This window comes from Mus caroli, unplaced genomic scaffold, assembly GCF_978045245.1.
Source record: "Mus caroli unplaced genomic scaffold, Mus_caroli_1 scaffold_16, whole genome shotgun sequence".
NCBI lineage: Eukaryota > Metazoa > Chordata > Mammalia > Rodentia > Muridae > Mus > Mus caroli.
Genome location: NW_028227271.1, coordinates 45,706,055 through 45,731,626, shown reverse-complemented (window position 1 = coordinate 45,731,626; position 25,572 = coordinate 45,706,055). Strand labels below are relative to the sequence as shown.

The 25,572-nt window shown below is 43.3% G+C and overlaps 1 protein-coding gene across 2 annotated transcripts in view; it reads left to right on the top strand.

Moving 5' to 3' along the window:
• Fer1l6 (fer-1 like family member 6) overlaps positions 1-25,572 on the top strand; it is a 116,986-nt gene that overhangs the window by 18,383 nt on the left and 73,031 nt on the right. For both annotated transcript variants that reach the window (XM_085831348.1, XM_085831347.1), the window contains exons 7-16: positions 117-273; positions 1,020-1,206; positions 2,318-2,510; positions 5,599-5,951; positions 10,902-11,010; positions 13,161-13,344; positions 15,979-16,099; positions 17,666-17,766; positions 20,308-20,398; positions 24,108-24,227. In XM_085831348.1, the coding sequence (XP_085687474.1) occupies positions 117-273; positions 1,020-1,206; positions 2,318-2,510; positions 5,599-5,951; positions 10,902-11,010; positions 13,161-13,344; positions 15,979-16,099; positions 17,666-17,766; positions 20,308-20,398; positions 24,108-24,227 (1,616 nt within the window). The remainder of the gene's footprint in view (positions 1-116; positions 274-1,019; positions 1,207-2,317; positions 2,511-5,598; positions 5,952-10,901; positions 11,011-13,160; positions 13,345-15,978; positions 16,100-17,665; positions 17,767-20,307; positions 20,399-24,107; positions 24,228-25,572) is intronic.

Genomic DNA, 25,572 nt, shown 5'->3' with positions numbered 1-25,572 from the left:
ATAGCTACTATTGTAAGCATCAGAGAGAGATGAGACCAGGACCGTGGGGATGTGGTAGGGGATGAGGGAGCCACTGTCCATCTGCAAAGCATACTATTTATAAGGTGTGTTCATAGGTCACCAGTTCTGCGACAAGTGGGCACTGCTTACAGACCCCGGTGACATCAGGACTGGCACCAAGGGCTACCTGAAGTGTGACATCAGTGTGACCGGGAAAGGCGACATCTTAAAGACCAACCCTAAAACCTCCGATGCTGAGGAGCAAATAGAGAAGTAAGATAGAGCCAACCAGAGCCATAAAAGAGAAATTCTATGCCCCCCTTTATGTCTCTTTCCCCTCTCTACTCTGTTCTGAATGGGTGTGTGAGAACTGCCAAGCTCATGGCCTGCCCATCAGAGACTCAGCTCTGTCGGATGTCTGAAGGCACCTTCTCAAAACCATGGCTCTTTTGGGAGCTTGGATTTTCAGACAAAAGCCATTCTATTATTGTTGTTGTTGTTATTATCATTATTATTACTATTTCTTTGAGAATTTTATATAATGTACCTTGGTCATATTCACCCACACTCCTCCATTCTGCCATTTCCAGATCAAACCCCTCTTTCCTGTGTGCCCCTTACTTCCTGTCCTTTCTGCTGTTGTTAAAGAGAAGACTACTCTACAGCAAGTGTCCAGTCCACTCAGTCCACTGGCGTTGACAGTCCTTCAACCATGCCTTCCACGTTCCCTGATCCTTACATGCCTGCATTACATAGATAAGCCATTTTTGAGATTATATGATTTATCCACATGTAGCTTGGTTTTTTTTTCTTTGAAAGAAACATACTTTCAACCACTGGTTTATGACACACACTAAAAAAAAAAAAGGGATTTAAATTCTAGAAAGGAAACTTGGTTTAGTGATGGACCCCAGTGTTATTCTATACCCAGCTTTTTCTTTCTCCCTGCCTTCAGCCTGTACCCACCCTTTCTCTCTCCTCAGACCTTTTTGTTTTAAAATTTTCTTGTCTCCCTTTAGGAACCTTTTGATCCCTCAAGGGTTTCCATCAGAGAGACCTTGGGCCAGGTTCTACGTGAGACTCTACCGAGCAGAAGGGTTACCCAAAATGAACTCCAGCATTATGGCAAATGTCACCAAAGCATTTGTGGGTGACAGTAAGGACCTTGTGGATCCCTTTGTGGAGGTGTCCTTTGCTGGGCAGACGGTGAGGAAACTTTGTCACCAGCAGTGGCAGTTATATCTTGTTCTGAATCCAGAACGGTTTTAATCAAATGAAGTTAAGGTAAAAGTGCCTAAGAGAAAACCTTGTCACCAGAAGGGGAGGCAGTAGGTATCAGAGATGCAGAGGTCAGTTGCTCACTCAGGCCTCACTGGGGATTGTGGAAAAGAGCTAAGGTTAGAAGTGTTGCAACTTAGGGCCAGGTAGAAAAACCTCTTTCCTCACAGCTGGCTACTTCTCTAAACAAGTACCAGGCCCTGTAGAGTTACCACTCTCTCCTGACTCATTTCTCCATTTCCCAGGCAATCATCTTCCTATATAACCCTAAGGCTATGAGAATCTATGGGGGCCACTTCTATTCAAACCACCACACCCACCAAACTATCTGCCCAGGTCCTCTATTAACTGATTTAAAGGAAGGAAAAAAAAAAAAAAACTCTAGTCAGTTGTTATTATTCTCAACCAAAAAGTAGGGGGAATTAAGGCCCTAGATACCTTTGTTCTTTTCTTAAGGGCCATTGGAAGATTCAAGGTCTAGGTTTGTGGTCAAAGCTGCAGTGTGCCTTACTGGACTTTGGAACTTTGAATAACATGTGCTTTCAAAGCATGCCCCTGCCCCTTCCTATCAGCAGGAGTAAACGTTGGAGTGTGTCTAACTTGGATTGAATTTAAAGGGCACATAGGACATCATTCTGTCCTATAATGAGGAAACCGAAGCCCAGGATATGGCTTTGATTCACTCAAGGTCATACGTGTGTTTAACCTGGTCTTTATGTAGGCATGACCTCAGGGTCTAGCTATGTTTGCTGCTTTCCTGAAGACTCATGGAACAGCCCCTATTTATAACAGAGGTAGTCACCTCAACACTTACCTGTTGAGTAGAAACCTCCAAGGGCAACGATTCACCTTTGCCCCAGTGCCCTGCATAACATCTAGGCCAGCAGTCATGTTAATAGACTGTAGTTGATTTTACAGGCATCAAGGAGGCAAGCCCATGATCTTTGATTAATTCCCTTTACATCTCTAGATGCTTTGAAGGGTTTTCTTTAGTCATTTATCTCCATGGCTCACACCCTCCTGGCTCCTGTACTTTCAGGGGCGAACCTCTGTGCAAAAGAATTGTGCTGATCCTGTGTGGCACGAGCAGGTGGTCTTCAAGGAAATGTTCCCTCCCCTGTGCCGGAGGGTGAAAATTCAGGTGTGGGATGAAGGCAGCATGAACGACGTAGCTCTGGCAACTCATTTCATAGACCTGAAGAAAATCTCCAATGAGCAGGACGGGGATAAAGGTAGAGAGTTTTGTATGTCTGACTCAGAAGTAGGTCTCAAAACCACAGTCACCTTTAAAGAGAGAAGATCATTCAAGTACTAACACCTTTCACGGTTCTGTGCTCTGTGGCCTGGCTTGGTTAAGCTCGTGATGGAACCAAGGTCTGGTCCTAGGTCTCCATTGCTACCTCACTGTGATGTGTCCCTGTTCTACTAAGAAAAAGGAAGTCAGATAAAACCAAAGGTCGGTAAGCTAAAAATCTATAGGCCAGCCAGTCCTGATATGTGTCTTTGTATGGTGCATGTGTTCAATGCAAACATGTTTTAGCATACATAAAAATTATGTCCCCCGTCACTTGATGGGAACATGTGAGCTTGAGGGTGGCAGGGGCTGTGGGTGACTGTGCACTCAGGGATCTGGGAGAGCCTCAGGTAATCCACGAAGCTTTGAAGGTGGCAGGGAGGGAAAGAACCCCCACCCAGTATATGACTCGATTTCTAAAGGCCCATTAGTACGTAAGAAGTTCAAAATTAACCACCATTTAAATTCATGACCACCTTTCTCTGCACTACATATGTATGTTGATTGACAAATATTCATACCTATATATCACATACATATATAATTACACTAAGTCATGTAAAGATGACATCAGTACAACTATTTCATTTTTTTTAAACTAGATGAATATTTTCCAAGAGCAGAGACTTGTATATTTTTATATCCAATCACAGACTGGCATTACAGAAAGCCCTCAGTGAATGTATGTTCTCTACTCCTTCATATTACAGCAACACTTACCACTTTATATTTAAAAACACACTCATCCATCTACACCTTCTCAGCTAGATGTTAAGTTGTTTTATTCACAGCATTTTAGAAGCCTCTTGATGGTGCTCAGAAAGACAGATGTTTGTGTTTTTCAAGTAGACATCAGGGACGATAAACATCTTCTCTATCCTTTTAACAATAATTTTTCTGCTCCTTTAAGTTTGCCCAAAGGAGAACTGAATCCGAGGGATAGAATCTAGTCTGCAGAAGTCAGGGTGGTGGGAAGGAGACATTTAGATAGAAAGAAAAATGTCTTCTTGGCAACTATGGGGGAATTGATAAGCAAATTATGACTCCCTATTTCTTTGCATCAGTGGGGGCGTGCCTTAAGGCCCCGTGTGAGACACTTAGTGGAAATTATCTTGTTAATCTTGACAGATGAGTTAGGCGCTATTAGCTTTTCCTCCACATGGGGAAACTGAGGTACAAGGAAGTTAAGAAGTTTGTCCAGTCTCGTGCAGCCGAAAGTCCCAAGGCTGCTATTTGCACCCACGCAGTTGAGTCTTCTGAAATGTCGTGCTGTTTTGTCTTTCAGAAAGGAGTGTGGGGGGTGTGGTGGCTCATGCCTTTAATCCCAGCACTCGGGAGGCAGAGGCAGGCGGATTTCTGAGTTCGAGGCCAGCCTAGTCTACAAAGTGAGTGCCAGGACAGCCAGGGCTACACAGAGAAACCCTGTCTCGAAAAACCAAAAAAAAAAAAAAAAAAAAGAAAGGAGTGTGGGCACAAGAAGGTGTAGGTCAGTGGTCATAGCTCTTGCCAACAATGTGAGAAGCCTCAGGTTTGATTTCCAGTACTGAAAAATAAAGGGCCGTCGTGTTGATAGATGTTCTCATGGATGGCATATATTTTTTCAGATGTTCTATATTGAGAGAAACCCTTATGGCAGGAATAAGTTAAAACCACCAGGTCTTTTCAGGTCTATGTTTAGGAACTATTTTTTGAACACTCATTTCTCACCACCTCTACCACCTCACCCTAGTCCAAACTACGGTATCCTTAGCTTTCATGATAAAATCATTCCCAAAGCAGTTTTCCCACGTCCTTTCTTGCAAACCTTCACATGGGAGCCACAGTGGTCTTAACTGATTCTCAACGTTCTTAATGCTGTGACCCTTTAATACAGCTCCTCATGTTGTGGTGACCCCCAACCATAAACGTATTATTGTTATTACTTCAATTTTGCTATTATTGTAAATTGTAATATAAGTATCTGGTATGCGACCCCTAAAGGAGCTGTGACCCACAGGTTGAGAACCACTGGTCTTAAGAGACATGGTTACATTATAGATTTGATTAAAAGTCCCTTAAAAATATTCTTAATGATACTAAGATAGTGAGCAAAAGTCAGAACAAGGTCTAAGGCCTCTCGCCTGTCCAAACTCTTCTCATGTATCTCTGGCTCCATACTTTTCCCAGCTGGCTTACAGCCCTGCCCCGTTCTTCCATGCTCCATCACAGTTTACAGCCCCGCCCCTTCCTCCATGCTCCATCACAGTTTACAGCCCCGCCCCTTCCTCCATGCTCCATCACAGTTTACAGCCTCGCCCCTTCCTGTTCCTCCATGCTCCATCACTGGTTTACAGCCCCTTTCCCATCCATCCATGCTCCATTAGCCTATCAGTTTTTCTTACAATAGAAGATGTATAGTATTGATATTGTAAATATTTATGTAAACATTTCTTTGTTCAATCTTCGTATCAGCGTGTCCTCTGCTGAACTCCATGATTGGCATCGAGCATGCGCCCTGGCTCACGTTAAGAATAGATAAACATTTAATGGCTAAATGGTGACAGAAGGTTGCAAAGTGGCCTGTATAATATTTTTTTAATTTAACTTTATTTTTTTCTTACTTTACATCCTGCTCACTGCCTCCCCTCCTGCTCCCTCCCTCCCACAATCCTTTTTTCCATTCCCTTCTCCCTTTCTCCTCTGGGGAGGTGCAGCCTCCCTGGGCATCCCCCCACCTTGGCATTTCAAGTCTCTCTGGGGCTAAGCGCATCCTCTCCCATTGAGGCCAGACAAGGTAGCCCAGCTGGAAGAACATACCCCACATACAGACAACAGCTTTTGGGATAGCCACCACTCCAGTTCTTTAGGATTCACATGAAGACCAAGGTGTGCATCTTCTGCATATGTACGGGAATGGCCTCTACAATATTACAAATGTGAAAAAGTATAAATGTGCAAAAGAGAGACTAGATGGAAATTGAGCAAAATACTGTCTTTGGAGAGGATGTCTTTGTACAGCCAGTTACTAACACTCAGGTTTTCCCTAGGTTTCCTTCCCACTTTTGGACCTGCCTGGATTAACCTGTATGGCTCTCCTAGGAACCACAGTCTCATGGATGACTACCAGGAGTTAAATGAAGGCTTTGGGGAGGGTGTGTCCTTCAGGGGCCGGATCTTAGTGGAAATTGCTGTGGAGATCCTTTCAGGTGGGGCCCAGGAGTCTAAGTTCTCCAAGGCCCTGAAGGAACTGAAGCTGTCTTCCAAAGACAAAGACTCCAAATCTTCTAAAGGCTCCAGTAAGGACAAGGCTGACAAAGCTGATGACAGCAAAGCCCAGCAGGCTACTGACAAAACCAACTCCACAGAAGTGGAGGTGGAATCTTTCGCAGTCCCCCCAGAGGTAGGTCCAAGCGCTGCTCCTCCATCCCTGATGGTAGCAGAACCCAGGGCAAAGGGAGACAGTACACAAGTACTGACAACACAGGCTCCAGAAGACCTTCTCCTGTATTGGTCTCTTCTTCCTGGCAAGATTGTGTTGGCCTAGTGCTGAATCTTTGGGCATGTTCTCAGTTCATGCAAGTAGCACTGCCATATGCTTATGATGAATTTCTTCAGAATCCCTCAAGCATGGATTCCAGGGGAACTCAAAAAAGGAAACAAAAAAGTAGCTGGAGGTGTTAGGAGTGGTGGTAGGCTGGACGAGGAAACTCTGCCTGTCTAGTTTGATTTAGCTGCAGCTGCGTTATCCGGATCAACAGGGAGGCAATGATGGCTTACACAGAGCTGTCCATTCTCTGGAGACTGGGCAGACCTCAGAAGTGCAGTAGGAGACCCACCCTTACTTTGCAGGAGCTATTAATTTTTCTTTCTGGGATCTCAAGAACCCACTGCAGAGAACTCGGAGCCTGGGGTTGGAACCTTGGCATTAGTTCTACTCGTGGCTCTAATGCCAACACTGCCCTGAGTTGTCATTTTGTCTTCAGCTAAATGAGGTCATATAGGTCACATAGACAACATCTAAAGGCTGATGAGGAAGTATATATAAATTGCCGTCAGATCATATAGCATACACATGGCTAGGTGTGCAATGTCTTTCTGGCTATTATCCATGGCTCCTTCTACCAAGGTGCAGCTATTTAGAGCTTGCCACCTGTTGTTTGTGTCTTGACTCTTTCAGCACCACCACCCCCTTTGGACTCTCATCTGGGAAAACTTTTCTGGAAATATGTGTTATTGGTTTGTTTGTGGTAGAACTGGCATTGTCTGCGTGGGTCTCTCTCTCTCTCTCTCTCTCTCTCTCTCTCTCTCTCTCTCTCTCTCTCTCTCTCTCTCTGTGTGTGTGTCTGTGTGTGTGTGTTCAGAATAAAAGCCAACATTAGAAATTTGTCTTTAAATTTGCGGGTAGCTGAATGGCCACTCACATACACGTTTCCTACATCTGTGACCATTCCTGCTGTGGGCCAGGTTGTATAGGGATATCCAAGGAAAATGAAGCTAGGGAAATATTCAGAATCTAAGTCAACATCTTTAAGATCATTTGCTGTGAGGATGGAGAGATGGCTCAGCAGTTAAGAGCACTGACTGCTCTTCTGAAGATCCTGGGTTCAAATCCCAGCAACCACATGGTGGCTTACAACCATTCGTAATGAGATATTATACCCTCTTCTGGGGTGTCTGAAGACAGCCACAGTGTACTTAGATATAATAATAAATAAATCTTTTTTTAAAAAGGCTATTTGCTGAGAGTGCCCAAAGCTTAGCTGCTTGAAACATCAAATGCTTATTTTCCCATGAATGAGGAGTTTGGAGATACCTTAATACAAATGGTTCTGAGTCAGACATTCCTTGGAGGAAAGATCTTGGTAAAGTGGATGTGAGGGTGATTTAGTTGTGACATTGACACCCATTGATTTCGAGAGTTGATGTGGCTGATCTAGCTAGGTAGGCAAGTGCTCCCTTCCTCCCTTGCTACTCCTTGTGCATCCCTCCTGAAGCTTGGTGGCCTTCCCGGAATAGAGGAGGAACAGTCTTCAGTCAAGGGTATAGGAGTAGCTGTGGTCCCTTGCTAGAACCTCAGACAAGCTCCCAAGATCTTGGCAGAGGCTATGATCTTTTGAAGGTTTCACAGGACAGAAGGACCCATCTCCCAAGATGGCTGCCTGACACTCAGGAGGCCTTAGTACCTTGTTGGCTACTGATATGAGAATGCAGTTCCTTACTCTGGAGGCCTCCCATAAATTCTGATAATCCTTATGACTTGGTAGTTGGTTGCCTTCCCCGAGGGTGGTGACCTAAGAGAGAGAATGGCCATGACCAAGCCATGACACCACTGGCTGACGTTTCTGCTGTGCTCCTTCTTCTTGTAAGGAACAAATCCTCTGTCTCCCGCAGCCAGAGCAGATCAACCCTTTCTTGCTATGTGTTTTTTAATTTTTCAGCTTCCCAGGGTCACAGAGCCCAGTGTCACTGTCAGCAGAAACTTCCTGCACATCTGGATGCTGGGAGACCCTCTTTTGTCTTTTCCTCTTCTGTCTCATTCCGTACCAAAGCTTCTTTCTCCTCTGCCAAACTCCCAAAGAGCATAGCCAGCCTGGGGAATGTGAGCATTTTTAAAGTCTTGCTCACCATGGGCAAGAGTAAACAGAGAGCCCAACTCCATGGAGCTTATGCTGTGGAAGGAGAGAGAATACATGCAAAAATATACGACAGGTAGATGGAAGTGATGGGCATGTTAGGAACTACATATTGCTGTTATTTATGGCATGAGAAAGATTGTTATTTAAAAAATCGTTGGCCTTTTGTGGGGAACAACTGGATGTAAATTGTATCAGAATGGTGCAGAGGCTAGTGTGCAGCAAGACATGCTTATCTCTGTTTGACTCTTTGGGCAGACGACTTGACCCCTATGCTAATTGCTTTTCTCTTTGCTGAGACAAAACTGACTAAAATCAGTCTCAAGAGAGAGGGTTTAAGGTTCAAAGTTTGAAGACACAGTCCATCATAGTGGGGAAAGCATAGCATCAGGGGCCTGCGGACGCTGGTTACATTGTATCCGCAGTCAGGAAGCAGAGAGATGAACATTGAGGCTCAGCTTGCTTGTGAGCTCAGTACACATTAAGTAACAATTATTCCTCCGGTTCAAGGCATACTTCCAGAATTGGGGGGTTGGGGCTAGAAATTGGAACTTGAAGGATGTGAAAGATTAAAAGATAATTCAAACTATTGAGATATTTACTGTAATTATAATTTGTAGGGCTTATATGTCTGCTCTTGACAAGTGGTCCAGGTCTTATTGTGAGACTTTTGTCACAGATAAGAAAAGTAACAGCCAGGGGATGGATGGCACTTGCTCAAAGTCCAGTACCTGGCAGCTGATTTGCTGCCACATCTGTCATCTTTGAGGCCTGCTTTCCCTCTAGTCTCTGTGGTTTTCATCCTCCTCCCAGAGAGTAAACTCAGCCCCCAGACTGCAAGATAAGAGGCTGGTAGGCACTGACTAAGCCTTACACTCTGCTCTGCCCTGCTCTGTGTTTCTGGTCAAAAAGAAAACATTTCCTGGATTTTCCAATGTCACGGGAAAGGTCACCTCTCACCCAATTATCTGAAATCTATTGCTTCTCTGAGGGGCCTACTCCAGGACTCTTGTTCAGTTCACCCCATGTCTGTGGGGCCACAGCTGTTATGTTCTCTTAGCTTACTGCTAAGGAATTTAAGCCCTGCTGTTCTTTCCTTGGACTTTAGTAAATCCAGCTGCAAAGCCAGAGAGCCCTTTTTATACCTCTTCACCTCACTCAGAATCTTGACTCAGAAATGGTTCCCCATTAGGAAGAGCTACTAGCAAAGAACTGAGTATTAACCCTATGGTGTACCGGTTGGCTCTCAACCTTTCTAATGCTGTAATCCTTTAATAAACTTCCTCATCTTATGGTGACCCCCCCACCCCCAACCATAAGTTACTTTCATTGCTACTTCCTGATTGGAAGTTGGCTACTGTTAAGAATTGTAACGTAGATATATTTGTGAGATAGAGGTTTGCCAAAGGGGTCATAGCCCACAGGTTGAGAACCGCTGCCGTATGACCTGCCACAGTCCAGTCTTCCAGATTACCTGTAGGTTTCTTGACCTTGCAGTCTTGGTAAAGAATAGGTCTTAAGCCATAGCTGACTTAATCTTGCTGTGTGACCTTGGAAGCCCCTTAGTCTTTTTGCACTTTATTTTATAAAGGTAAACACTAGAGGTTGGAGTAGAGAGCGCTGATGTCCTTTCACTATAAAAGCATTTCTGACTCAGATACAAGGGGATCCCTTCCAACAGTTTTCAGTGTGTCCGGCACTCCAGATACACAGGATTGATTGAAGCTTTTGCTATGCCTAACACTTCCCTCTTTTTATGAGTTTCCTAATTGCCTTACAGTGTTATTGCTGTGAAGAGACACCATGACCAAGGCAATTCTTATAATGGCAAACATTTCACTGTAATTGGGGCTGGCTTATAGCATTATCATCATAGCAGGAAGCACGGCAGTGTGCAGACAGGCAGGGTGTTGGAGGAGCCAAGATTTCTACATCTTCATCTGAGGTTAGCCAGGAGGAGACTGTCTTCTGCAGGCAGCCAGGAGGAGACTCTTCCATACTTGAGCACTAGCAGACCTAAAAGCCCACCCCTACAGTGACACATGTCTTCCAACAAAGCCGCACCCATCCAATAAGGCCACACCTCCTAATAATGCCGGTCCTCATGGGCCAAGCCTATGGGGGCTAAACCTATTCAAACCACCACACTAATTATTTAAGGAAGTGAACGTTGACTGTGGATCAGCCCCAAGGCAACAGGTTGGCATATGTTAATCTCAAAGAACACATGGGAATGATCTCGATTCCAGGCACTCAAAGTTGTTATAAGGAACATGAATAAATGTATATGAGCCCTGCATCTAAGCCATACAGTTTCGCTCATGTGTAAGGGTCCAGGGCTATGACTCTCAGCATCTCATCTTTAATTTCCTGGATCCAAACACCTGTTCATTATTTTGCCGCCCACCCTCAAACAGCAACTTGGGAAGACACACACCAAGCTCATCTTCTGTGTGAAAGGAGACTGTTTTCCCTGTGTGTTTCCCTAGCCGTTCAGAGTGTGATTCTGTGTCATTTTAGACTGACCTGTGGCTAGCTGAGTTTGTTCTTGGCCATGGTTCTGCCTGTCTGCTTGGTGGCAAGGCATGGCATTTCCAGCTGTAACAGAGACTCAGACGTCTACGAAGTATAGCAGACCAAATGAGTTTTACTCACTTGGCTTTCTAGAGAGGAAAGGAAGCCAGATCTGTCTAGCAATTTTTTTTTCTTCTCTGTAGATTATACCGGAAAAATATGAGGACTTTTTACTCTTCGGAGCCTTTTTTGAAGCTACCATGATTGACAGGAAGATTGGAGACAGACCGATCAGCTTTGAAGTGTCTGTTGGTGAGTGCAGACACTTGCAGGGCTTGGGGAGTGTTTGTCTCTCGAAGAAGTGAACGAATGCCTTTCATAAGGTCATTATACTGTGGTGGAGATGATAGTCAGGACCTCAAACAGAAAGGATGCTTCTCTGGGTACCCAGTGTCAACACATAAAGAGTAGATTTATTCCTATAGATTTCTAGAAGCAAACAAACAAACACACAAAAAGAAAACAGTAATCAGTTTAGGTGTGGATTCAGGGACTTGGGTTGCTAATCTTGGTTCCATTACTTCGGGATGATTTCATTTCTCTGGGGCTTGGTTTCCTCGTGTATACAAGAGGAATTATAATGACTCCTCCCAGAATTGCAAGATTTGAAGAGTTGATGCCATACGTCACACATTCAGTAGAGGCTACAGCCATAGTCCCCAGCCGTCTTCCTTGGCTAAGGAGCAGCTCAGCTAAGAGCACTAATTCCATCAGAGAAGAGCAGGTTCACGTCCCGGCAGCTATGTTGCAACAGAGCAGAAGGAAGTAGAGATGAGATGCAGTCCTAAGCTACACAGCCGGAGGCCTGGCAGAGAGCCCCATGTCTGCATGGTCACAGGATGAAGATGTCTATTAAAACTGTGAAGGGCAAAATTCTGACAGGAGAGGCCTTGTCTTTTTTTTTTTTCCCCTTTTATTGATTTACTGAAAATAAATGCTTTTTCTCACATAGTGTATCCTGATTATGATTTCTGCTCCCTCGATTCCTCCTCCTGCTTCCTCCCACCTCCCCTCTCATCTGGATCCACCCTCTTTCTGTCTCTTACCAGAAAACAAACAAGATGCTAAGGGATATATGATATGACATGATATGATATGATATGATAAAATAAAAATGAACACATCAGAATTGGTCAAGAGAAGGCACAAGAAACAGACTCCGACTCATTTGAACAGTCAGGAAGCCCATAAAAATATTAAGCTGGAAGCCATTCTATATGCACAAAGGACCTGTAGTAGAAATAGAGAAAAAATATTTAAATAAAAAATACAAATATAAAAATGTAAAAATAAAATGCCAGTAGAGAAATATATAGAGATAAAAATATAAAAATAATAATATATAAATAAAAACATTTTAAAAAATAACAATTTTAAAAAGGGAAAGCGCTGATGTAACATCATGAGACAAGGAGGCTCCAAAGCTGCTGCTGAGTTTATTTTCTGGTGGCCATCTACTGCTGGGCATGCAGCCTGCTCTTAGGGTTGTTTGTTTCCCAAGTGAGACTCCCTTGGAAGAAAGTGGTTATCAACTGGAAATTGTTTCTGGGTTAGGGATGGGGCCAGTGACCATTCCTTCTTTCAGCTCTAGGAGGCCAGCTGGAGCAGTGATCTGTCCCTGTGTCTGCTGGAGAGACCTTCTCTTACATGAAAACATTTCCCCTCCCCCACTCCTCCTCTCTCTCCAACACCCACTCACCCTTTAAAAACATGATATCATCTTTGGGTACTCACACTTCTCTTAGAGAAGAAGCAGTTTTGAGAAGGTTCCTAATATTTTTGTGTGTGCGTGTGGAAATAAAATCTGATTACCAAATGACACATCCAGAATGATAATTTATCAAGTGTCCATGGCGAATTTCGGTAGGCGGTATACACTAAGCTGTTAAAAGCGGGGATAACTCAGAAAGCCAAAGTATTTTGCTGCTAAGCCCGATCAGCTGACTTTGGTCTTTGGGATGCACAGGTGGAAGGAGAGATCCCAGCACCTGCATGTTGTCCTCCGACTGCCACACTTCCTCATAGATACATGTACCCACACAAAATAATGTGATAAAATTAAAATAGGTAAAACAAAACAAAACAAAACAAAACAAAACATGGCTATAAATAACTTAAAACCTTCAGAGGATTTTTATTTTCCTTAACCATCTTTGTTGACTTGCAACTTGTGTACGTTTTATGAACAGGAAAATAAGAATTCTTGACTTTGTCAATCAGCTTTCTTGTTCTCTATGAGTTGTTCTTTCTGTCTTTATCTTGAGATCTTAGCTCCTTGCTGTGAGAGGGTGTGGGTATGCCAAGCTGACTGATCCTAGCTCCTTGCTGTGAGAGAATGTGGGGTATGCTAAGCTGACTGATCCCACTCGCTGACACTCAGCCCATTGCTCTTGTCTATGAAGGTAACTTTGGGAACCTGATTGATGGAGGGTCTCATCATGGGAGTAAGAAGAAATCGACTGAGCTGACTGAAGAGGACGTCCTTCCTTTGCTGCACGAAGGAGAAAAAGATGTGGCCCAGGACACTGCCATTTCCATGGCCTCCACCACTCACCCAGAGAAGCCTCTGGTGACAGACGGGAACAGGTAGGAGGAGACAGGGCAGGTGAGAGCAAAGTTTCTGCTGGGTGGCAATTTGTGCCAATTCCTGGGACGGTTTCATCCAGCTTTCAGTAAGATAAGAAACACAAATTCATCTCAGTGCTGGGAACCAGCTGCAAACAGGAAAAGCATTGTAACTACCACTCTAGTAAGTCCTTAGCCCCCCAGAGACATGCCCAGGGAATTCATCTAAAGGCAGAACAGCCATGATGGTTACTGTTAGACCTGAGAGAAAACTATTTCCACAAGTGTCAGGTTAAAGCAGTCCAGACATTTCCCTAAGAACTGACTTCCCAGTCTGTCTCCTTGGCCACTGCTCCTCTTTCCAGATCGGGTAGATCAGATGTCCCCATCTGGGCAGCTTATCACCAGACTCATTTGTTTCCCAGCTTGCCACCTCTAGACAGATCCCTCTACTCCCAGCCTTCCAACCCACTGTTGGAGATTGTCAGTTGTTTTCTTCCAGATTTTAAAGATTTCTTTTATTTTAAGTTATATGCATATGTGGGGGTGGGAGTGGGGGTGGGGGAGCTATGTTCACGTGTGAGTGTGCCTGCTGAATCCAGGATAGTGTGTCAGATCCCCTGGAGCAGGAGTGATGGCTGTGAGTCACCCCACAGGGATGCTTGGAATAGAGCTCTGGTTCTCTGTATAGTGGTACACCCTTGTAATTGCTGAGCCATTGTTCCAGCCCCAGGTCTACTTTTCCTCCCTGTCCAAAGCCAGTAAGTGACAAGGTCTGGCCAGTGTAAATCTTAGGTATTTTTTTGTGTCCTTAATTCTGGCCATGTATTTCTTGTTACTAAGAGAAAAATACCTGATAAAAGCAACTAGAGGCACAAAGTTTATTTCCCCTTATATTTCGTGGAGATACAGTCCACCATGATGAAGCAGGATTGGCAGCTGGTCGCATCATGTTTACTGTCAGGAAGGAGAGAGAGAGAACAGGAGGGATAAATAAATAAATAATAAGCAATAAATCCAGTGACCACTTCCTTCAGTGAGGTTCTGCCTCCCAAAAGGTCTCCAACCTTCCTAAACAGTGCCAGCATCTGATGACCATGTGTTCAAATACACATATACACACACACATGCACATACACATATACACATGCACACACACACACAGATACACACATGCACACACAGACCCATAGCATATACATATACACACACACATGCACACACATATACACACACACATGCACACACAGATACACACATGCACACACAGACCCATGGCATATACATATACACACACACATGCACACACATATACACATGCACATATACACACACAGATACACACATGCACACACAGACCCATAGCATATACATATACACACACACATGCACACACACACATATACACATGCACACACACACAGATACACACATGCACACACAGACCCATAGCATATACATATACACACACATGCACACACACATATACACATGCACATACACACACACAGATACACACATGCACACACAGACCCATAGCATATACATATACACACACATATACACACATGCGCACACAGACCCATAGCACATACATATACACACACAGATACACACTTGCACACACAGACCCATAGCATATACACACATGCACACACAGACCCATAGCACATACATATATACACACATATACACACATGCACACACAGACCCATAGCATATACATATACACACATATACACACATGCACACACAGACCCATAGCATATACATATACATATACACACATGCACACACAGACCCATAGTACATACATATACACACACATATACACACATGCACACACAGACCCATAGCATATACATATACACACATATACACACATGCACACACACACACACCACATTCCCGGGGGCTCCACAGCTTTGCTGCTTGGCTATACCTCTTATTCCTTCCTAGTCAAACAAGGCACCAGTGCCTGGTAAGAATAAGTATTGAATGGATGAGTGGACAAACGGATAAAAGAATGGTATCAAGCTACCAAGTGCTGATTTAGATTGGTATATATGCCTTTATCCCCATTGGTCATATAATTTACTTTTCTCCAAAAAAATTTATTCTCATCTGTTATACCAGCAGGTCAATACAATGTGCTCAGAATACACATATTTAAAAAGTAATCTTGCTCTTTTTTCTTTATCAACTTACATCTTCATTGAGGAAGGTTTTTTCCAACATACTCTACATACTGATGGTAATTTTAAAGCTTTGCCCTATGTCTGGGGGGAACTCCTTTTGTTTGTTTGTTTGTTTGGTTGGTTTTATTTTGAGAGTTTCAAATGCAGCCCAGGCTGTCCTTGAATTTACTTTGTTGCTGAGGATGGCTTTGAATTCTCCTCCTGCCTCTCACTCCAAGTGCTAGAATCAGATGTGTGCCGCCATCTTGATTTATTGGTAACTCTTAATCCTTTCCATGGTAACCACATAACCAGCGTTCACTGTCCACAGGTCTCCAATTACAGACTAAGGATGGGATTAGTAGTTTTATCCCCTCTCTTCTGCAGCCCAACAGAACACATGAAACATGAACAAATCGGAATTCCTTGAAAACCACTGCTTGTCTACTGACTTCCGCACCCAATGTACCTTTTACAGAAATTACAACTATTTACCCTTTGGTGCCAAGAAGCCCTGTGTCTCCTTCATCAGTTCCTGGGGAGACCAGACATTCAGACTGCACTGGTCCAACATGCTGGAAAAAATGGCTGACCTCTTGGTAGGTAGCTTCATAGACAGAATGGGAAACTGGGGACAAAGATATGCCTTTTTATTCAACCAGGGTCTTGACCTCAGGTTAAGTAACACTGAATTGGGGACTACTGCATTTCAAAGCTTCTACCATGTGGACCCAGAGGAATGAGAATGTTTTATAAAACCCCTGGAATTCAAATCAAACTATCCAAATCAGAATCCAAACTAACCAAATCTGCCTTTTAGTCTTACAATACCTAACATGAGGCTGATTCCACATCTCCCAAAGGCAGAAGCATGAAGGCATCTCAAAGTTGTGACATCTGGCTTTAACTAGTCCTCTCTCCTACTCTCAGATTTCCTCCCCATCCCATATGCCTCACTGGGAGGGACATCCTCTAATCCTTTACTGGCAGTCCACAGGTCCCACCAGATGACCCTTGTCTTAACTTCCTATTCCTCTAGAGCCTACACTAAGGACAGAATTCTACCTCCCTCATTTTTGTTCCATAACTTGGCTTCTGTAAAGCAAAACAATGCCTCCTGTTGTGGGATTCTAGGAATTGCGTAACTAGACTCTGAAGATAACTTGAGAGGCGTAGCTGGCTCACAAAATGTGGAGGCCCTGGGCTTTGTAAGTCTAGTCTTGTTTCTTCTTCAGATAGAGTAGTTTTAGTTCATCACTAAAAGAGCAAGGAATTAGAAGAGTGGTCAGTGTCAAGGCCTTCATGGCCTCCATGACTAAGTTTATGTATTCCCTTATGGTGGCGGTATAGACAGTTCCCATTAGTTTCCTGTTTTATAAATGAGGAGACTGCATAATGAGATTAGTTCACTAGTAAGTGGCACCCGAGATTAGAACCCAGGTAGCCCAAGCCAGAGCCTGAATCCTTACTCCTCTGTGATGCCTGTTCCTCAGACACTGGAGATTGAGTCAGCAGGCACTGGATTTTGGCTGGTGATAGGAAATGCAGCTTTCGTAAATTCTAGCAGAGCAGTGGGAATATGAGCAATTCCCCTCAGACCCCATTTTTCTCTGAGTAGAATCCTAGACATTTACTGGGTAGAATCCTAGAATTTAGACCCAAAGAGAAATGTAGAATTATTATGTATATCAGTATATAGTCATTGCTGCAGTCAACCTGCCCCATTCCCTGTCCCCAAACTTGACATACTCAGAAGAGCAAGTACGTATTTAGTGTCAGTAGGATTCTATTACTGTATAAAATTGACTTAAATATTGATTTTGAAGTTGCTTAATAATTACATATAAGATTTAAGATTATGAAATATTTCTCACAATATTAGGTTTTCCTCAAGGTGAGTGACAAAAAATGATGCTTAGGTAGACAGGAACGGTTCTGGGGCACAATGACTGCGAGTAATGTGGGTGAGGATGCGCATCTGGTCCTACGGAAAGGAGGGATCAAAGTGGGAGCACCGCAGCTGTGTTTCCAGGCCAAGTTCACGAAGGTAAAGGGGCACTTCCGGTCTCCAAAACCACAGAGACTAAGATAGCCGGCTCTTGTTTCTGGGATGTGACGATCAATGATGTCTATACAAGTTCCATGGCTCTGTGGTTTGTCTTCAGGAAGAAGGCATAGAAGAAGTGAGGGAACTGATCAAGATTTCCCAGGATGCGCCAGAAGAGAAGATGAAGACTGCGCTCCGTGACTTCATCGCGCAAAGCAGGTGGGTGATGTCTCAGAGATGAGCTCCGAGGAACTCAGCTTTTAGTGACCTTGAGAAATCAGCTATGCTCATGTGCATCGGATGAGCACTTCACAGTGCTCTGTCAGCTCGCAACACTCTTAAAACAACTAAGAAGCCAAGGGGAGGGGGAAGCCAAAACGAGACACACCCACTGCTCAGATTCACATGGAACAAGGGGGAAAATATCCTCATAGCATTAACACCAAGTCACATCAACAGCAAGGGGATCCTGTAGCAGGACAAATGGAAGGTGGGACTCTCTGGGGTCTTTGGAGGCAGCTTGCCCCCATGGGAGCAACTTGGACCATCCTGAAACTAACTCAGTCAAGACAAGCAAAAATAAGAATTTGCTAAAATAGACTTACTAAAAAGTGCGTGGAGATTAAATTATATCAAAGGTAAAACCCAGTAGACAGGCAGTAGGAATACCCAATATTCTGCTACATGTGTGTATATTCATATATATGTGTGTGTGTATGTAAACATATGCATGTATATATATGTATGTATATATATGTATGTATATATGTATGTATATATATATACATATGCATATATATATGCATGTAAGCAAAGAAATAAATATGTCACTTGTGCTATCTTCATCTGTTTACATCTTTTCAGCACAAAGCAATATTAAGCATGAGTCCTGATGTGAACCAAGGGCCAGTTACAATTCCCTTGGAACACCTTTTAAAAGCTTCATAATCTCATATCTCATGTTGCAAAGTATTGGCAAGCAAGTAATAGCTCAATAATTCTTCCATATTACGGGAGGTCTTGAGGGTGATAATTAACTGTCCCTCCCTTTTTTCAAGTTTTCAGCCAACTGAAAGAACACCTGCATGTGTCTGTTATCAAAACGGTAGTTTTATAGTCAGGAACTTCGGGTCTGAGAAAGCAGGCTGGACCCGAGGGAGGTCAGATTGGAATTCTCGCTGCTTGGACCTTTCTTCGACAAGCAGTTGGTCTTCTGAGACCACCTCTACAACAAGGGCAAGCCATTCATCATGTAGAGGTGACCCAGCTGCCCACAGCCAGAGGGTAGGCTGGGTCTGTGAGGTGGGAATGAATGAAGGCAAGCATTGCATCACTCACCCCAATTTTGATGCAGAAAAAAAAAATGTATTTCCATTAGTCTCTGTGTGATAGGAGAGACTCTAGGCAGCTAACATGTCTACTTGGGCTGGTCCATCCCAGAGAGTGGGATGGAATTCCCTGTACTTTTAGTAATCACAGGGATGCAACAAGAGTATGCCCAACTCAAAATATGACCATATACTCTTTATAAAAAGGAACAGGAAATGCAGTTTTAAGAGGATCCCCAAAGAGAGTGTGACAGGATTTTCAACAGGTACCAGGCAGAGCCTGGGTGGGGTCTCCCATCCTAGATTCTCCTTTGTAAATTTCCTTTGTGATTGTTTCACCACACAAGGACCACACGCTTATTGTACAATATGTGCCTCTAGACTCCATATTCTACAGTCCTGTTGTGGATATGACTTTAAAAAATATATTTTCAGTTTTCTGTACATTCCTCCTTTCAGAGAAAAGAGGTTAATTTTTCCGCCTGGACTAGTTTTCCCTGCCTTTGCAGGACACATATCCTCACACACACTCATAAAATACATTGTTTCTTCCAAATGGCTGCAGATATTTGCCCAGCAGTTGCTCCCAGGCAACTTCGCACAGGGATATATCATAATAAGTTTAATTTATCTTCAACAATAGTTCATTGTTCCATTTATTCTATCACCATGGCAAATACTCTATAAATATATTCTTAAAAGATCGTTCCACTATTTCCAAAGGACAAGAATTCTACTGTAATTTTTTAATCCAACTATGCATGTGTTAAAACATAAATAAGTTCTATCAAGTATTTGTAAAAAATAAATAACCAGTTATTTCTACAATAGCCCACACTTTCTATACTCCCCCTTACCACCACTAATTGTGGATAACATTACTTTAATAAGTGAAGTCTCATTGATTGTAATATCATTTAAATCATCAGTAAAGATAATATGTTCATTTATATTTCTTCTTGAATTTTATTCATAGCCATTATTATTTTCCTTTTAAAACACATTTGAAATTTCATCTCCAAAAATGTTAATCTTTAAGAAGGTGGGGACATATCTCAGTCTTGATTCTAAAAGATCTGCTCTATATGTAACATTTCAGAAAAGCACTGGTGTGTCTTAAATATGCAAGACTGTATTATTTCATGCAAATTTGTAGTGAACTTTGATAGCAGTTACAATGAGTTTGTATGAAGTAGAATTCGAAAATCTCAAACTAATGCAGGGCCTGGGTATCATTTTCAATTTTTTTCCTAGTTAGAAACAATTAGCACACCATTGTTTAAACCTAAATTTAAAAACCTGGGCTCTGTAGATCTATCAACTTTTCATTGTGTGACAGAGAGTAGTTCTTTTTTTTTTTTTTTCCCAAATCTCTGGAATCACACAAATGGATTTTCACTAAGCAAGCTGCAAAACGGATATTCTCTTTCAGAGCCTTTATCTCTGAAGCAGAAAAGAAGCCAAAGACGCTGAACCAAACTGCATTAGATAAGAAACGACTCACGCTCTGCTGGCAAGAGCTGGTATGTGCAAACCTATTTATATTTTGAACACAGCTAAAGCATGTGCTTTAAAAATAAACCTCACAGATGCCGCATAGGTCGCAGGGCAGACAAGGACAAGGTTTAAAGGACATATTTATCTGTGAAGTAGAAACAGCAGTGGGAAAGAATGTGTGTTGGCTAGGAACTCATCTATTGGAGACTCACGAGAATGATCTGCAAGTTCAGGGAGCTCAACTTCTTATTCACATGAAGTCCCCTGCCCTTGTTGATTTCTCCCGAAATTTGCACTTTGCTAAAGCTGTTAGACCCAGGCTAGAGAAATGGCTGGGCATTTAGGAAAAAAAGATGCTCTTCCAGAGGACCTGGGTTTGAGTCTTAGCACATGGAGGCTCACAACTGTCTTTAAGTACAGATCCAGAAGATTTGCTGCCCTCTTCTGGCCTCAGCCTTCATTACACATGCAGGTAAACCATGCATACACAAGGCTAGGCTGCTAGATTCTTTCACCTTGATGTCTGTCCCACAAACAAGAAGCTAAAAGAACTAGCAATTTTCTCCTCTCTCCCCACTGAAAATCCAGGTTAAGGGTTGCCAGACTTCTTGAAGACAGGTGGCTACTGATGCCTCTCTGTGTCCTGCCTACTAGCACGTTGTTTGTAGATGCTTAAAGATACCTTACAGATGCTTAGTTGTTGTGGAATGAGTGATGGCCGAAAAATGCCAGCCCAAGTCAGAACAGACCCTGAAATATCTGACTGTAAAGTTCCACCATCAACACACAAGGGACATTTGGGCAATGCTGTGATAATTCTGTTAATAGAAATCTCTTAATATTTGACTTGGGTCAGGGGGATTAAAAGATAAGATCAGGATTCAGAAAGATCAATTTTTTTAAAACCCTAACTAATCCAAGTCCAGAGGCTAAACCTAAGCCCTTCCTTCATCTTTCTTTCCAGAATATTTATTGCCTGTCCCCTAGGATGTTCACGGAAGCTGGCTTCCATCATCCTCGAGGTCTTCCTGCTTGGTCCTCCCTCTGGTCCTCTAGCTGACTATGCTGCCTGTGCCTTGACTCCATTGCATATTCTCGGCCGAGCTCTGCCTGCTTCTTGCCTACCAACTCTGGCTGGACCAAGTCCACAACATTAGTGTCTTAATAGTGCCTTGTATTTGTTACTCTTCTCACCACAGTGAAAGGGTTTATTCTGGCTAGGCTTTGAAAAGTTAATGCTGAATCATGGCAGGACAGGGGTGGTGGTGTGCATGGCTGAGGGAGCCTGTAGCTGGGGCACTTCCCATCTCATAGATCATGAAGCAGAGAGAGGGATGACAGTGTTCAGTGGGCTTCCTCCCTTTTATTCAGATTAGGTTCCTCAGCAGATGACGGTGACCAGCCCAGCCATTCAGACTTAGCTCTTCTCTCCTCCTTAAACCTCTTTAGAAACACTCCCACGTACTTACTCAAAGCTGTGACTCATCAATGCCCAAGGTATTTAATTGAGTTGCCAATAAAACGTCACCATCTTAGACTCACGTCTCTTGACTCTAGGGCAGTATCTCTTGCCTCCTAAAGGAAACCAGATGTCTTGGAACACTTCCCACTCAGTATCTTCTACCCATCTACACCTCTCCCAACTTTCTTCTCCTTCCTGTATTGGGATACCCAATACAGTACTTATTGATAATAAGTACTTATTGATCCAACCAGAAGCCTGTGATCAATAGTGACTTTTTAATCCCTCATCTTAAACCACCGGTGCTACCCCAGATCCTGTTGATTCTTCCCCTTAAGCATTCCAGGACTTACTTCACTTCTTGAGCCCCTGAGAACCTCTGGTATAGACTTTGCAATAGACGTCCTCTAGCTTATCTTCCATTCGAGAACCAAAGTAACTTTTAAAGCAGTGTATGACCTAGCATTGTGGCCTTTTCCTGCAGTGTGCCCTCTCTCTGGAATTGTGTTCTGACCAGCTGGACGCTTGCTGCTTGTATATCTGCACATGTGATTGCTCCCTCTGTCAGGGCTGTCATTTGTTTAATTACTGACCGATGGATTCCATATGGGTCAGGTCAGATTGAGATCCTCTAGGAAGCTTGGCTTCCCCCGTGTCTGATCGTATGAGGCTTTATACATTTATTTGTATATCTTGCTTTCATTTCACAAAACTGACAAAAGAATCATAGTGTACAGCTGTGTTCTCAGTACCTGGCAGATAGCAGGTATTCATTCTTTTGGTCAGCGTTACCAGAAGGCTTCTTATGTGTTGGGCATGGACAAAGTGCTAGGAACACAAAGCTGAAAGCTCTTAGTGTTTGTCCCTGAGGAATCCATAAATGGCCTTGCTTATTCATTCTGAATTTACTTACTCTGTGTGCCCAGGAGGTACCGTATGTCATATTGGTTGTTCAGGATAAGGACAAGACAGGAGCCCCCTGTCCAACTGCAGATTGGACAGGAGAAGACAGAATGCAGGCAGGCAAACAACACAGACATAAAAATAATCTTAGGTTATGATTATCAAGGGGAACTCGCCAAAGCCACAGAGAACAGGAAAATATTTGACAACATATAATTCCGTGGCGACGATTAAACCGAAGCCACATGAAGTCTAGGAAGAACATTTGTGCAATAAGATCTGTGTGTTACAGCCTTAGGGTAGAGCAGCCTTGGCGTGCCCCAGGATCTCTTGAGGAGCCATGAGTCTGGGGCACAGTGGGAGAGGAGAGAACGCTATGAGACAGATAGAAAAGCACAGCCAGCTCACAGGGCCTTAGAAGACACTGTAAAGACTGTTTTTATTTTTAAACAAATCCTGTAAGTATAGGTGGAATGAATGAGTAAAAATAAATATTGCCAGTGCTTCTTTCCTCCCTTCCTCTGTCCCTCCCTGTGGCCTCCCCTTCTTGTCCCACTTTCCCACCCCGTCTCCCTTTCTTTCTTGGCATGGTCTCATGTAGCCCAGGCTGAGCTCAAACTTTCTTTATGTAGTTAAGGATGGCCTCCCTCCCAGGTGCTGGAGTTACAGAGGTCTACCACCATGCCTGGGTTATAAAATGATGGTGTTTGGCATTTAACACAGATGTTTCTCAGATGACACCTTTGGCTGGAAGCATCCTTCACAGTTCTAAGTTGAGAAAGGGACATACATTCTGGACTGATCTGGAGTCGGGCCCAGGAGCTGTGTGGCTTTTTTTTTTTTTTAACCTTAAAATGGAAATCTTGGTACCCACTTCAGAAGGTCACTACGAGGAGTAATGAAAGAAAATTGCAGGCATAGAGTAATAACTCAACACAGCTTAGCTGTCGTTATTAGAATTCTTATTAAGCAACAGGGAGCTTAGTTCAGCGACTGTCTCATAGTCACATGGCCTGGACACGCTTCTGCACTTCCTAGGTCTCGAACATCTCATCTATCTACCAAGGCAGAGATGGTACCTACTGTCTTCACTGTGGTAGATTTCTTATGGATGCAGTAATCAGCTCTACAGGCAAAGCTCATTGGGGACATGGGGAAGAAAGCTTTCCAGAGAGGGTGAGATGAGTGAATCGAACTCCTATGTCATTTCTAGTCAATAGTCAACTTGCACGATGTCAGACCCAAAGCCAGTCCAGAGAGTAGTGCCTTAGTGTGGGACTTGCAAACACCTCAGGACACGCCAGCGCAGGGCAGGGTCTGTTGCCTAGACTTCCGGAAAGATCTACACCACAATTCTTGTCCTTTTTTAGAAGGCAATGGCCGACGAGGCTGAAGGGGTCATTCGGCAACAGAAGAAGAAGCTCTCTCTTGATGAGATGATCCGAGAAGCTCAGAACTTTGTGGAGAAAATCCACTTTCTTGTGGATGAGGTAATCAACGCTACAGGTGAAGCTCATTGGGAAGAGAAGAAGGAAAGTTTCCCAGAGAGGGCGAGATGAGCAGATTGAGCGTTTGCTTGGTGATGGAAGGAGAAAAATTTAAAATCAAGCCAAATATAGATTGCTGTGCTGATTTCTCATAAAGTCGGGGTGTTCAACAGAGTAAAACACATGTCCCCTATCACAAGAGCTGTCCAAGCAAGCATGTTGATGGTGGGAACCTCGAGGGGTTTTCAAGCATAAGAGAATTTAAACTCATGTTCAATAAAGATTAAACAGTATCTATTTTAAGGATAGTTGTAAGAAAGGTTTTCTGGTGTCTTCTAAAATGATCTTTAAAAGGCATCATATTCACTTCTGTCAAATACGGATTCTTTCTTGAATCCTACAGGTGTGGACAGACTTCCTACACCAAGTTTGTGGGGGATGGTGTTGGGAGAGGCACGTGGGTTTACTGCTCCATTGGCTCTTGAGTGTGGTGATTCTCTCATATATTATTTGTTCTCTGGAAGTCTATTAAGTAGTGAGACTGGTAATGTTCAACAGTAGACATGAGGATTTCATTGAGAATATGGACGATTTGAGGCAGGCATTGGGGCTTCCTGTCTGTAACCAACAAGCCCTGTGTCTGGAAGACTATCCATTGCCTTTGGTTTCATACCAGATAGAAGGGATGGATGTTCCTTTCAGTACCAAATACGAATGAGAGAGGACAGAGAGCAGCACAGAGCATCCACCTCCAGATCAAAGCGCTCTGCCTCCTATTTTGGTGGTTATATTGGTTCAGAAATGTACATTTCAAACGCAAAACAACAAAACAGTCCATATGGACACCCGCATTCCCTTACTGAATAGCTCAATTTTTAAATTTCTCTAAAATTTCATAGAGTCGTTCCAAATGGCTGAAATGGAAGTCGGCTATTGGGCACAGGTCCTCTAGATTTGTTTTCTCATTCCTAAAAGTGACTGGGGTATGATTCAAAGGTATGAGTGCACTTAAAAAAAAAAAAGAACTTTCTGGAATGATACAAAGTTCTGAAGAAATCTAACCCTTTGAAGCTAAGTCAATATCTACATTAGAAAAGTATCAACAGAAATCTGTAGAAAAGCATTCACTTGGCATATCATGCAAAGCAGGCCACCAAAGATATGCCAACACAGGCCCAGCAAGCTCAGGCAAACTCGTGTCTTCCTACCTCACAACTAAGATGCTGTCTTCTTAAGGGAGAGGCACTTCACTGGCTTATCTGCACAGATGATTCAACGCCTACATTGTTTAATGCAGACTAAGGGCTCTGTGGGGATAGGTAAGCCCTAGAGGTACACCTACTAACTA